Source organism: Ursus americanus, chromosome 14, assembly GCF_024610735.1.
Source record: "Ursus americanus isolate L20-20 chromosome 14, mUrsAme1.1.p, whole genome shotgun sequence".
NCBI classification, from domain to species: domain Eukaryota; kingdom Metazoa; phylum Chordata; class Mammalia; order Carnivora; family Ursidae; genus Ursus; species Ursus americanus.
Window position 1 is genome coordinate 12,596,424 of NC_142140.1, and position 13,388 is coordinate 12,609,811.

Genomic DNA, 13,388 nt, shown 5'->3' on the forward strand with positions numbered 1-13,388 from the left:
CAAGTGGATTAATACAAGATGGAACAAACTGGAAAATCTCTAGTGGAATAGTGTGTGAGCACGTGAGAGAGAGGGAGGGACGAAGGGGGGAGGGAGAGAAGTCAAGAGCCGACTATTTTCACTGTGAGAAAAAGTCAGCACCAGGCTTAAAGGATGATGGATCAGACACTCTAATTATCAGGGAGTTCTAACTATTCAGATGAGTCACCCGGGTGTGGAAGCCCGTCTGTCTATGGTTCTGGTGAATCTTCCTTCCCCTTGAACTTAGACACCTCTCTCCCCTCAAATAATGGCCACCGAAGGAAGTATCATTCCCTGTTCCAGGCTCAGGGGAGGGTAATGACGTTTTTCTGATTTTACCAAGTCAGAATTCATGCATATTTCAGATACACCCTTTGCAAGAGCTGGCTCTGCCTTTCCCGAACTCTAGAGTCATGTGTACCACCCCCTGTAGTATTCGACTCCAGGTGGTTGTCTAACCAGAGCAGGGCTGGTGGCAGCTCAGAGAACTAACCCCCATCGAAGGCACAGAGCTTCCATCGTGGTGATTCGTGCGTTAGCCAGTCAGCATCACCCACGAGGTCCTCTCCCTCACCCTCCTCCTTGCCCCCGGTAGGGCTTTGCCGGGCCTTCTCTGTTGTGAAGGTGGCTACTTCTCCTGGGAGATGAGCCAGTCAAGGCAGGAAAACCAGACTCAGCCTGACCAACAGTGGCACGTCCTTGGCACAGAGGGTTATGTGTGAACACAGAGGGAACCACACCGTACGTGCACGTGTCAGGACAGCTCCAGCGTGGTTTCCGATTCAGCAGACCTGGATGTGAACCTCCTGGACGTGAACCTCAGCTCCAGCCCTTTCCGGCAGGGGGGCCCCGGAGAAGCTGCTCGAACTGGCTGGGCTTTAGGTTCCCATCTGTAAAATGGTAATAGGGCCACCCACAAATGCTGTTCTGGGGGTTAAGTGGGACTGTGCGTGCCAAGCATTTATTTCAGCACATACTGATTAAACAGGACCTATGATTAGAGAGTTATTATCCAATCTGCCATTGTTACGGCAAAGCGCAGCCTGGTCCGCTCCTCCGGAAGCAGCAGCCTATCCCCCGACACTCAGGCTGTGCTGGGAGGACGTTCTCCCCAGCCGGCCCGGTAGTCAGTTAACCATGCCAGCCTGCAAAAGAGAAGGGTCCAGAACAACTGCAGCTAGCAGGAGATACGGAAATATGGACGAACAAGATTCCATCCGACCACTCTGCCATTCACTCAAAAACATGCCTCTGAAAATACAACTTTTTTTTCAAGGTAGAATTCCAAGATACCGAAGGGAAATCTATATTTCATTAACGAAATAGATGCTATATATTTAAATTACAGTTTGGTCTGCTTTACTAACCTTCCTTCTTCATGTTTCTGGAGTTTCTAACTTTCAAGAATGACTTAGTCTGCTTAACAAATTAAGCACTGGCTTTTCTCTTGAGCTTGACTGTCACAGAAAATTGGGCTGCTGAATCTTCGCTGGGAACCCTACATTTGATCTTTTATCTACAACATGCCCACTGTGCAGTATTTCAATTCCTTCAGGCAAAGATACAACTAATTTACCACTTATCCAGGTTAAATACATCTGATTGTATGGCCTATCAAATCGTTGCCAATGCACGAACACATTCTCATTTCAGTCAGCAATAAAATCAAAGAATGTTAAATTATTTAAAAAGAGCGTGTGGTATGTCAATTATCGTGAAAATTTAAACGCAGTTCAGGGCTAATAAAACTTTGCTTATCATAAAGGCTACCACTGAAACTCTACGTGGTAGCCCCCAAAATCCAGTTGCTATGGGGAGAGGAAGCTCAGGGGTTTTTCTCCTGCCCTGAGCTGCCGGGGTAAGTGAGGTTACTCTGTAGTCACAGTTCTCTGTAAGTACAGCCCTGTCTGGGGCCTGAGTCAACGAAGCGGAGACCGCAGCTCCCGTCTGAGCGGCACTGTCCGTTCTGTATACAGGTGCAGGGGAGGCCGAGCTTCCCCCCAGCAGGGCCAGAGACGGCACCTGCCTCGGTCATGTGTGCGGAACCCAGGACAATCCTGACAGCATCTAATACACAGAACCCGGGGGACACTCCCCAAGTCACCCCAACTCCTGGTCGTGGGTAGTGGCTGTGAGTGGAGGACACCACTGAACGCATGCATACGAGTGCCAAGCACTGAGGCCGGTTCCACGGAGAAAGAGTGAGAATGTTGCGTTTGTCCTGCTCCAACATGTGAGAGCACTTAAAACGTTTAAATTTAAGAGTGAGGAAGAAGCAGGAATTTTCCATGGGAGGAACTTCTTGGAGTCAAGATGCCCATTCTGACTTTTCTTAGCAACAGTGTGCCAACAGCCAAGACATCTTACGCAGTCGTGCAGTGTAGGACACGATGCTCGCGTCAGCTCTCTGTCAGCACCGCGCTCTGCTTCCCTGCCGACTGCTCTGTCGGTTCATCTGGCCCTTCTGGCATCCACTCCTTGCCTCCTCGAGTGCCTCCCACCCCCACCCCGGTCCCCCACATTTACCTCATTCCCGTCACCCAATGGACATGGGAAGTGGGGTTAACCCTCATTTCCAGCAGCTCAGGTCAGGGAAGGGCCGCGACTTCCTGGGGCTACGTGGCTCGGAAGGAGCAGGGCCGAAACTCACATCTGGGATCCCGTGCCTTCATGTCCAATGCTTAGGGAGCAAGGACTTCACGGGAGGCGTGAGCCTGGCCTTGGCTTGGCCGGGAATATTCCCATCTCCAATGAAAGGAGAGAGGGCATGACCAGAAGGAGAGAGAAGAGAATAAACAATCTTCTATTACGTTTAGATGAAAATTGGATGCTGGGTGAACATCCGGCTGCTTAGTTCTCTACTACCATCTCTGGCAAGAAACGCACTGTCTCCATGGTCTTTTTTGAGATGGAAATCTGTTTACCATCCCTGACACCACGGTCTGCAGGGCGGCGTCTTCGCGGCAGCTGTGAAGCTCCTCCTCTACGTCCAAGTAGAGCTAGGTGCTCACCCACCCAGCCCAGTGCCGCCAGCTGCCTCCTCGTCTGCTCCGTCGCTGGGGCTGTGGTGCAGTCCCCGTCACTAACCTGGGCTGCTTCTGTTTGGTTCTTTAGGGTTGTCTATGGGCAGTTGCTCCTTCACAGTTCTGAATGAGTCTCCAGGAGCTTCATTCATGAGCTGAGGGAGAGCTTACAACCCCCAGGCTCTGACCGCTAGGCAAGAGGGGGTTTTCCTGAGAAACCCAAGTCCCTAAAGAGCCCGTCTCGATGCTTGCTTTTGGGACATGAAGTGAACAAGAGGGTAGGTGAGCACCTAGCTGACTCTTCCTTCTCTCTCTAACACTGTCAGCTGCCCCTCTCTGCTTGATCCTGGAGTAACAGAATTGGCTTCTCGAAGAGATCACCTGGCTTTTCCTTCCAGAAGCGGGAGGGCAGGAGGCCTGCCTCCTCAGGAGGAATGTTGAGAGGAACTCCTCTCTTGGCCGTGGCTGCCTCCACAGGGTATGACGGAATGGGTCTGCCACATGGGCACGTGGCCTGCTCCCCTGCAGCTCTGAGCTCCCCTGGGCTTCCGGCCGAACACCCCCAGTCCTACCGTCCTGTGGCCAGTGCTCCCTGGGGAGTCGTCGGCAGGGATTCATGTGACCTCAGTACTAGACACCACTGAAAATGGTGTTGGCAAAAGGCACAGCCTTTCGGCCCGTGGATCTAACACTCCCTGAGCCCTCACTAAGGGCACGAAACATCTGGTTCCTCAGCAACTTTGACACTTGGAGTCAAGAACTTTCTGATGCTACATATTTTCAGGCCTTTTGTCAAGAAGTTCTTGTACCACTGAAGGGTGATGTGGATGAGGAAAGCACACTGAATTCTGGTGTTTCAAAGCGTCGCCAGGCAATGGGCTCTGAGCAGGCTCGGTGGGAGGCTGGGGAGTGACTTGGGGCCCTTAATCCTCACCAGGTGACTGCTCACAAGGCTCCTTTAAGTCTTCACGATTGAGACAGAAACCTTAAAGTGTGCCAGAGTTTTCCGTGACAGTAAAGTAAGGTGATTAACAGAAAGCTTTAAAACTGGCCCCTGAAGATTTAAAGATAGGGCACAAATACTTGCGAGAGAAGCAAACAAAGTGAAGAAGAAAAAAAGTGTGACAAGGGTGAAAACTAGAGGTCAGCTCCTCCACCCATTACAGGACTTCATGCAAACGAGGGCATCTGTATGTGTGTGCAGACAGCTCTGTCCCGTGAATGCTGACCAAGCGTCTTCGTCTGGCAATATCAACAACTGGACGAAAAGAAGGGATAGGGGAACTTTTCAGTTCACGTGTCCTGACCCTGGAGACCTAACCAAAAATCTGCCTGGCAACCAGCAGAATTCCTCATTAACAACAGATCCAGCTCCCACCCAGCCCAGTGCTGCCAGCTGCCTCCTCGTCTGCTCCGTTGCTTGGGCTGTGGTGCAGTCCCCGTCACTAACCCCAGGCTGGCACCCTGGTGCGCGCCTTCTGAGCTCTTCCTGGGCAAGCTACTTGGCCCTGAGCCTGGCTCTCATCTGTAAGACAGCACACCCAGAAGCCACATTCTGGAACTCCTTTTTTCCCTCTGTTAATTTTTTTTCTCTTCTTCTTCTGCTAATCTATGACCCTGCCTCTCTTTCAAAACCCCTTTAGAAGCCATCTCTCAGAATCCATTTCTCTTTCCCCTCAAAGTTCTCTCTGAATGGTGCCCCATTGAGGGTAACTTTAATTACCAAACGCAGTTCTAGCCGTGAAAGAGATTTACAAGCCCTAGAGTGCTAAATCCTTACAGAGTCCTGGCAATCCCTCTCGTCAGCACTCACATCACCAGTTCAGGGTCATTTTTTCAATCAGCATGGTGTTGTCTCTTCTGTTGGACACCTATTGCTCCAAGCATGACCCACCAACCAGCAGCTTCGGCGTCGGCCCCCCCCCCCCACCCCGCCGCCCCTTGCTGAAACTGCACCGTCTCGAGTCCTGACGATGCCTGCTGGATTCGAAGCCAAACTCCACATCTCCAGGTGATTTCTATGCACATTAAATCTGAGAAGAAAGGAATTCGACGTGAAGCACCTCAGGGGTACAGATGGCACAGAATCACCAGAAAGCCCTCCAGAGCCTGCAGAGGCCTCCCAGCCGCTGTTACATGGTGGGGGTGGGGGGGTGGGCGCGGGCTCAAGAATAACACCACGTGACTGCTGGCCTGCCAGCAATAAAACTAGAAGCCTGCCTGCGTCTGCTGCATGAGTGATGCTGTTTACGGGAACAGACGTCACCTGAGATTTCTTTATATTAAAAGCTTTAAGATCACAGCTGCATAAAAAACACAGAAGGATTCGTTTAGGATAACTCATTATCAGGCTGAGTGCTTAAGTCCTTGGCAACTGGAAGGAGAGTCAGTGAATTGTGTCGTCTTTCTTAAGAGCGAACGGCTCCCTCTCCCCAAAGTGAGCTCGTGTAAATCACAGAGGCTCCCTAGACTTCACAGTTCATGCCTCCTCACTTTACCAATGCCCCTGAACATTTTAATGAGGTTCAGAAACCACAGGTATGAAAGGACAGCTGGCCTGGGACTCCCACGGCACACGTTCGGTGCCTCCGCGAAGTCCTGACCGAGAAGAGTGCTCTGGAAAGCTGTGGCAGCTCCCCCTCTTCCCAGGACACGGTGGTCACGCTCCCCATCAGCAAGAAGATTAATTTGGGACTCCAATGCCTCCATCATACAATCCCTTCCTAACGATCAGCAAAGCATCTCCCAGAAAGGTGAGGCCGAGGCCTAACAAATGAGCAAATAAACCAGGCTGAATGAATTCCATCAACGATCACTGTTTAAAGTTCTCTCTCAGGGACCAGGTCTTATTTAAAGAGAAAAAAGAGAAGGATCCATTATGAAGAAAAGAGGCTGAGCGCGTAGAGATGGGAAACCGGATGGTGGCGCTAGATGTCGGGTAAAAGCCCAGCCCCAGGGAGGATGCCGGGGCAAGTCTCTTAGAGCCTCACTATCTCCTCCGTTAACATGGGGTTAATACCACCTGTCTGCCGCTTCTACCGGTCACTTGAGAGGCCGCACAAAGTTAATGAGCAGTCTAATGCCTCACCGAGGCTAAGAGCTCCGCGGCCCAGGACACGGTAGCCCTTCTCTTTCTGCCGTGTGACCGGCTCGCCGCCCTCACTGGCGTCCCGCTCACCTTGATCATTTCCGCCACGTAGCTCTCGGGCCCCGTGTACTCTGTGGAGTCCTTCACCTTCACCAGCACGATGAAGCACAGGTAATGCCACATGTTGTGTTCCTCCTTGATGTGCTCTTCAAAGGTGACGGTCTTGTTGTCGAACTTGTCTCTCTCCAAGCCTGCGGAGACGGAAAGCCCAGCCCCAAGTGAGCAGCCCCGGGGCGGAAAACTGCGAGAGGACCGTCCGCGGGGGCTGCGGGTCTAGCTCCCATCTTTGTGCGGAGGACGGTGCTGTGGCCTCCTCCGCGCACGGCCTCTTACATCAGCGCAGGGAAACCCAGGGTGCGGGGCAGAGGGACCGGGCCTGAATCCCACCTCTGCCCCCTTGCAGTCACTGTTTAGTCTCCATGTGCCTCAGTGGCCTTGTCAGGGAATGGGAGGGGGGGGCTTTAAACACATTTGGAACTTCAGCTGGTACGTTTGTAGTTTGCAGAGGTCTGGGTGAGCCACGGTGAAACTAGTTTCTGTGGATTCTTGGATGGAGCAAGGAAATATATGACGTATAATAGGAGCTCGATTTCTCACTGTCAGAGGAGGGAGCACAAATACGGAAAGGGAGAAAGAGAAAGCCTGTAATCGTGAACTGGAGTGAGAGACATGGGTGTGAACTCATCCTTTTCCACATGTTTATAAAAATCGATACAGAAGTGTGTGGCATGTGTATGCTCCCACAAACACCCACACACGTGCATGTACACGTCTACTCTGCGCCCTAATAAGCCTTGGGGCGGGGGCACAGCAGCTGGAATGCACATACCCAGTCCCCAGATCTTAGCTTCTAAACACCCTTCTCCACTAGAAAGAACCAGGGCTTTTTGGAAAAATGGGCAATGCCAGGGCTGGGCCAGGGAGGTACAAGTGAAGCTTGAACCTGGACTATCTCAAGACCCTAAGAAAGTAAGGAAGTACATAAAAAATTACAGTGATATGATAAAACAGAGAAACCAGCTTGAAGGGCGGGACACATCTGGGGCAATCTGAGCATTGAAACAAATGACATTAAAGGCTCATAATCCACTGGATTAAATAAAAATACAGGAATCCACGTTGTCACAAGTAACAAAAGTATTAATACATAGAGAGTATACATACCTACATGAAAAGCGAAAGTTCTCTCTTAAAAAGCCAATTAACAAATGTAGAAATAAAATAAGAAAATAATCACTGGACAGCTAACATAATAAAAGAGTCAGGCAGGAATCCTCCTTGGACATTAAAGCTAGTGGATTAACGTTTAATTTGAGGAATAATGAGATATTTACATGGTCTCAAAATAGCTCCTCATAAAATGTTTCCTAACTACAAAGAGAAAAATAAAACCTAACCTTTAGTGGAGAACCCTGGCGATTAACACCTTAACCAAGTGACTGGAGTTAATATCACCAGTTAGAAGAGGAACAGGCATCACGTGCCTCCTGAAACGATGCAGTGAGGAGAATAAACCACATTTCTTTGGTGTTCCTACACAACATGCATAACCCCAATTCTGCCATGAGAGAATGTCAGAGAAACCCAACCCAAGGGACAGTCTACACAGTAACTGACCAAAGTCTTTAAAATGTCAACGGAGGCTCAAGAGCCATGGCAACAGAATGCAACATGACCTGGGCTTCCACTGGCTATAAAGGGCATTACTGGGCTAAAGGGCGAAATAGGAATAGGGTCTGCAGACTGAGCGACAGCACGGCATCTTTGCTAACTTCCTCATCTTGGTAACTACACTGAGTATTTATGACAGAAGGTTCTTGCTTAGGAGATATATACTGAAATATGTAGGGATCAAGGGGCATCATGCCAGTGGATCGCAGACTATTAGAAACCCTGTGTGTATGAACAAGCAAATCAAGTAAGATATCAGTATGTGGGGACCCTGGATGAAAAGTAGATAGAAATACTGTGTATTGTTCTTACCGCTTTTCTGTAATTCTGGCATTATTTCAAAACAAAAAGCTTGAAGTGGTTTTAAGGGGGCAAAAAGCAAAGATTTAAGTGTTTAAATGGAAAATGCTCATTTTTTGAGTAGATGTACCAGTATGAAACTTATATATTCAGAGTAACTGTATTATGAAGAATCGGGAAATGACCACTCAGCTGCCAGATTCCTACATGATTAGTTTACGTTTCCACGCACCTCCCTCTGGCTCTACTGACAGTGGTTTCTTGGGCACCCCATGCACCCATCTTCTGTAGCAGTTTACTACTTATCACTGAGCACCTACAATGTGCGGGTTCTGTGCTAGGATGTTACACGGACTAGCTCTCTCAGCCCCACAATAACGCAGAGAAGTACATATTACTGTACCCATTTTACAGATGGAGAATGAAAGTACAGACAGTGAAGCGACTATACCAAGATTATGCAACTCGTAAGCAGCAGAAACTTAATCAGAACCTAGGTTGACTCCTGAGCCCAGGCTCTGGACACCTTCACCCTACCCTCTGAGAGGAATAGTCTTTCATTTAATGCCCGATACCATCTGCAACGGAGACATCCACAGGCTGGCACTGGATGAAAGATCTCCAGTCTAGTTATTAGGAGGGGACCAAGAGATGCTCGGCAGCCCCCCCAAAAACAAAAAGATCCCAAGGCACATTCATTTCAAATCATGTGCGATCACGTGTCTGCCACCGGAACTTTCATTCCTGCGGGCACGCTGGTGCCGAGAACTGCTGACCGGGTCCCACGGCTGCAAAAAGCCCCCAGCAGAAGGGAGGCAGAGGAGAGGTCCCCCCAACGCCAGGGGCAGAGAGGCTTGAGGGGGCAATGGCGCCTTGCCACAGAAAGCCTGCATGCAGCCCATCCGGTCCGTGGGGCCTGAGCTCGCCTGCGAAAGCCAGACGGCCACACTCACCGCAGATAAAGCACGTGGTCTTTAAGATCTCCTCCTTCTTCTGCTTCTCGCTCCTCAGGTCAGCAAAGGTGTCAATGATGACCCCGAAAATCAGATTAAGGACGATGATGATGACCATGAAGAAGAACAAGAGGTCATAGATCACTCTAGCAGCAAAGAGGGGCTCCTAGAAAAGAGGTGTCACCATCAGTGAGGTTACCCCACTGCCTTTGGTCTGCAGAGCTCAGGGCAGAAGGAAGAAGATTTGGGGGCCCAACCTTCATGGCTCACCCTCACCCCATGGGTCTGCTCTGTCGCAAGTTAAACTGGGCATCAAACTTGGAAAGTCACAACTGTGTCTCTTTTCACACCCTTTGTCCAAAGGGTGGGTTCTGCCAGTGTTGCGTGGCGCGTGCATGACAGCAGCTCCCTGGGCTCTAAGGTGTCTAGGACACGGGTTCAGGCAGGCCAGACCCCGCCTGGAGAGCTGCGCCCTCCCATGGGGCAGGGGTTCCTGCCCCGCGCCAGGGCGGTCGGCGGGCAGGAAGCGTCCGCTGGCTCTGCACGGCCACCGCGCACCTCGCCGGCTCTGCTTTGTCTTCGGCTTCCGCGAGCTCCGCCTTGCGCTCTCGCCCCCCACCCCCGCCGCTCTCCCTTCCCCTCGGGATCCAGCTACCTCTTTGTTTTTTTTTTTTTTTTTTAATGATTTTTTATTACACTATGTTAGTCACCATACAGTACATCCCCGGTTTCCGATGTAAAGTTCGATGATTCATTAGTTGTGTATAACACCCAGTGCACCATGCAATACGTGCCCTCCTTACTACCCATCCCCGGTCTATCCCATTCCCCCACCCCCTCCCCTCTGAAGCCCTCAGTTACCTCTTTGGATGGCTTCCTGAGCACGTCTCCCACTCCGCCCCCGCTCCTCAGCCCGTGACTCAGCACCGTGACGATGCACATGAGCAGAGTCTCACACGTGTGCTCTTTGTCTTGCTCCGTCTCTTCCGCAAGGACCAGCTCTACGAACACGGTGAGGAACAACAGACTTACAACGTGTGGGAGAGGAGAGACCGCGACTTTGAGCCGGTGTGCCCTGAATGCCAGCTCACCCGCCACACGCAGGAACAAGAAAGAATAAAACTAAAGAATCAAGTGTCAAAGGCTTTCTTTCACAAAGCTGACGTTACCCGGGGCAATTCTGTTTTCATCACCAACCCTTGCTAGTTTCTCAAGCCAAGTCAGAACTGCCTTTCCCTGTATTAAATCCAAAATATTCCCCATCCTTTTCAGATGTAAACTCCAGTCCCAGCTCTGAACAGGCATTAGACCTTAGATACGTTACTTAATATTCTGGGTCACAAGCGTCTTGTCTCTCAGCTGAGGGTAATCCCACAGGACCTAGGCTCCTCACAGGCTAAATCCAGCCATGTTTTACAGCAGGTCCCCTGGATAAATAGCTTTATATTGGACATGGCCCATTCTTAATCATTTTTGGAGGAAGAACCAGGTCTTGCTGCCTATCTTGTTCTTTTCAGTAGTTGCAGGGAGAATGGTCTTTCTCAAACAGATCTCATCATATCACTCCCCCCACCCTTCAACTTCTTTTCATTCTTTTGGTGAAGTTTAACCTCCTCAGCCTAACATGTAAGACCCTTCGTGATCTGGCCTTTTGTTGACCTCCCTGGCTTCACTTCTTGCTACTACTCTTCCTCATGATCGTTACCTCCTTCAACACACTATATTCTACCTCCAAGCCTTTGGACACCCTATGCCCTCTAACTGGAACACCTAACCCTCCTCCACTGTCCAAGATTCTACTGTTTTAGTTTAACGATCACCTCCTTGGTTATACCCTTACTCCAGTATTAGGCCAGGTGCCTATCTTCTGTAATCCTTCCTTATTTCTAGCATTTAACATACTGTCTAGTAATCACCTAGGTGCCTGCCCGCCTGTCCCCTCCACCATACTACTGTATCTTAGAATATAACAGGGTCCTTGGCAAATAGGGGGCACCCAGTAAGTGGTGGCTGAATCAACCAAGCAGGTATTTTCTTCCCATGTAGCCTTCTTTCCCTCCACTCTCCCAGCCTTTCCCCTTTGCTACTGGCCTTGCTTCCGAACAGTAAATCTGCTTCCACCTGCTTCCAATGTTATGTGCACCATCTAAGCTTCCAGAGGAGCCTAACACTACCATGGGGCTTCAGCCTACAAGGTCCTACCTTCTTTGGGTGCAGGAGAGGAGCAGTTCTCCCCAGTCTCCACCCTACACACGTCAGAGTATAGGAACTCGCTTGCCAAACTCTCGCCGGCTTCTGGGAAAGAGAGGAAATTTTATGATGAACAATCTGGCAGCATATGGTTAAAATGTTTGAAGTCCCCAATTCACGGCTGATTAAACAATTCTTTACATAAATAACACCCTACATTCCTGCATATAAATTCAAGGCAGAGATGCAATTTACACTTTCATTTGGTGATCTGGATGGGAAAGAAGCCAGAAATGTCAATTCCTGTAGGCTTACTAGAAATATCGCACTTAAATAGCACCTCTCCAACTTTAAAGACACACAGCTGAAACTCTTTGACAAATACTACTGTATGTACAGACTCCAGCAAGATTTACACCAAGTCTGCACAAAAAGCATCAGCAAGCAGGAGCGGAAATCCAAGGTCCAGACCAGTTTAGTTCGGAACCCTAAGATGGTTGGCAGCACATTTCACTTAGTGTCAACCTGGAGGCTCGAGTTACATGCCAAGAATGCAGCATTTGGGAGAACAAGGCTGCCTGGCTTAGCCAGTGATAATAATTCTAGTTTGTTCCTTGGACTCAGGGCCTCTGGCTACCCGATAAAAAAAACAAACCGGTAACATTTCACTTAATGGTGTTAAAATATTTTAATTGAGACAAGGAACACTTGGGTATCACTCAAATATATGATCATTTTACTTCATTCTCAAAATTGGAACTGTCTTCTGTTCTTGCTCTATATAAAAATAATATAAGCTCACTGTCAAACTTGCATATAGTAAAAAAAAAAAAAAAAAAAAAAAGCCCCAGAGACAGCCACTGCTGGGGGGGGGGGTTAATATTCTTCCATATTTTAAAAGACATATATGAGCTTTTTCATTTTTAAAAAAATACACATGGATCCTATTATAGTTATGGTTGCTTTTCCCTGGAGGTTTACAAAGATGTGCCCTATCTGCAGGGGATGCCGCCCCATAGGCCCATCATCTGATGGAACATTCTACATCGGGACTGGTTCCACTCTCACACCGCATTGAACATTCTTCCATATACGTCTGGTTCTACACGCACAGGCAGCAGCTGCTTCCTTGAAGGATAAATTCCTAGAAGTAGATTTACCAAGCCAGAGGGATGCATCCCCCTTTGCTTTTGAAATACAGGGTCCAATTGTTTTTGAATAATTTGTATTAGTTTAAAATCTGACTTTAGTGACTAGGTTAAATGTAGGCTCTGGATACTTACACTCAGCATCGGACATCCCACACACCCTTGGAATAAAGCGAGAACCAAGCCCTGGAATCAGAATTCGTGGTCCAAGTGCTTGGGAGATACCTACATTGCTAATGTCCTCGTTCTCTTTAGTTCACGGACAATCAAGAACTGTTCTCTTAACATGAAAAAGACCCGAAGATCTCAAACTCACCTGGAAGAGCGGTTTCATTGGGCAACCTATCTACTTCCAAGATAAAATCGTCTTTGAAGAAAAGATAGCCCACTATTGAGAACAGGTAAACCAGGATCAAAGCCAGAACAGCTGTCAGGATGATGGACCGTCCATTGCGAGTGACACTTTTAATGACATTAAGCAGAGTCTCTTCTCTGTATACCAAATCAAAAAGCTTTAAAAACGAACAAAGAGAAGACAATGGGACAGTTTTAAGAAGTCTCTATGTTAGATGTACCCAAATATCTCATAATGAAAACTTGACTTATAGAGAATTTACCCTTTTAGAAACTCAAAAGCATTCTATTATCTTAACACTTCTGCGTGCTTGTCTTAGTGAAAACCAAGATGGGGAACATTAGCATAGAAAAGGTGGGCGGGAAGTACTAGCAATTTCCAATGGTACTCAGACAGCTGAGAGGTCCTGGGGATGGAGAAAATACAGGGTAGTACCAGGGAGTTTAAGGAGACAAGGGAGAGCAAAGTGATGAGGGTCCTGGCATGCCTTCGTGTAGGGAGGAGTTACTGAGTTTCTGCTAAGGGCCAGCCACTCTGGGTACAGGATTGGACAAGCCCTGGTCCTTGTCCTCCCAGAGC

General features: G+C 48.9%; 1 protein-coding gene across 5 annotated transcripts in view; it reads right to left on the reverse strand.

The window, feature by feature from the left end:
• Positions 1–13,388, reverse strand: part of ITPR1 (inositol 1,4,5-trisphosphate receptor type 1) — a 321,669-nt gene that overhangs the window by 20,967 nt on the left and 287,314 nt on the right. For all 5 annotated transcript variants that reach the window (XM_045808124.2, XM_087866841.1, XM_087866840.1 and 2 more), the window contains 5 exons: positions 12,771–12,966; positions 11,319–11,411; positions 9,978–10,117; positions 9,117–9,282; positions 6,223–6,383 (listed from right to left, as the gene is read on the reverse strand). In XM_045808124.2, the coding sequence (XP_045664080.1) occupies positions 6,223–6,383; positions 9,117–9,282; positions 9,978–10,117; positions 11,319–11,411; positions 12,771–12,966 (756 nt within the window). The remainder of the gene's footprint in view (positions 1–6,222; positions 6,384–9,116; positions 9,283–9,977; positions 10,118–11,318; positions 11,412–12,770; positions 12,967–13,388) is intronic.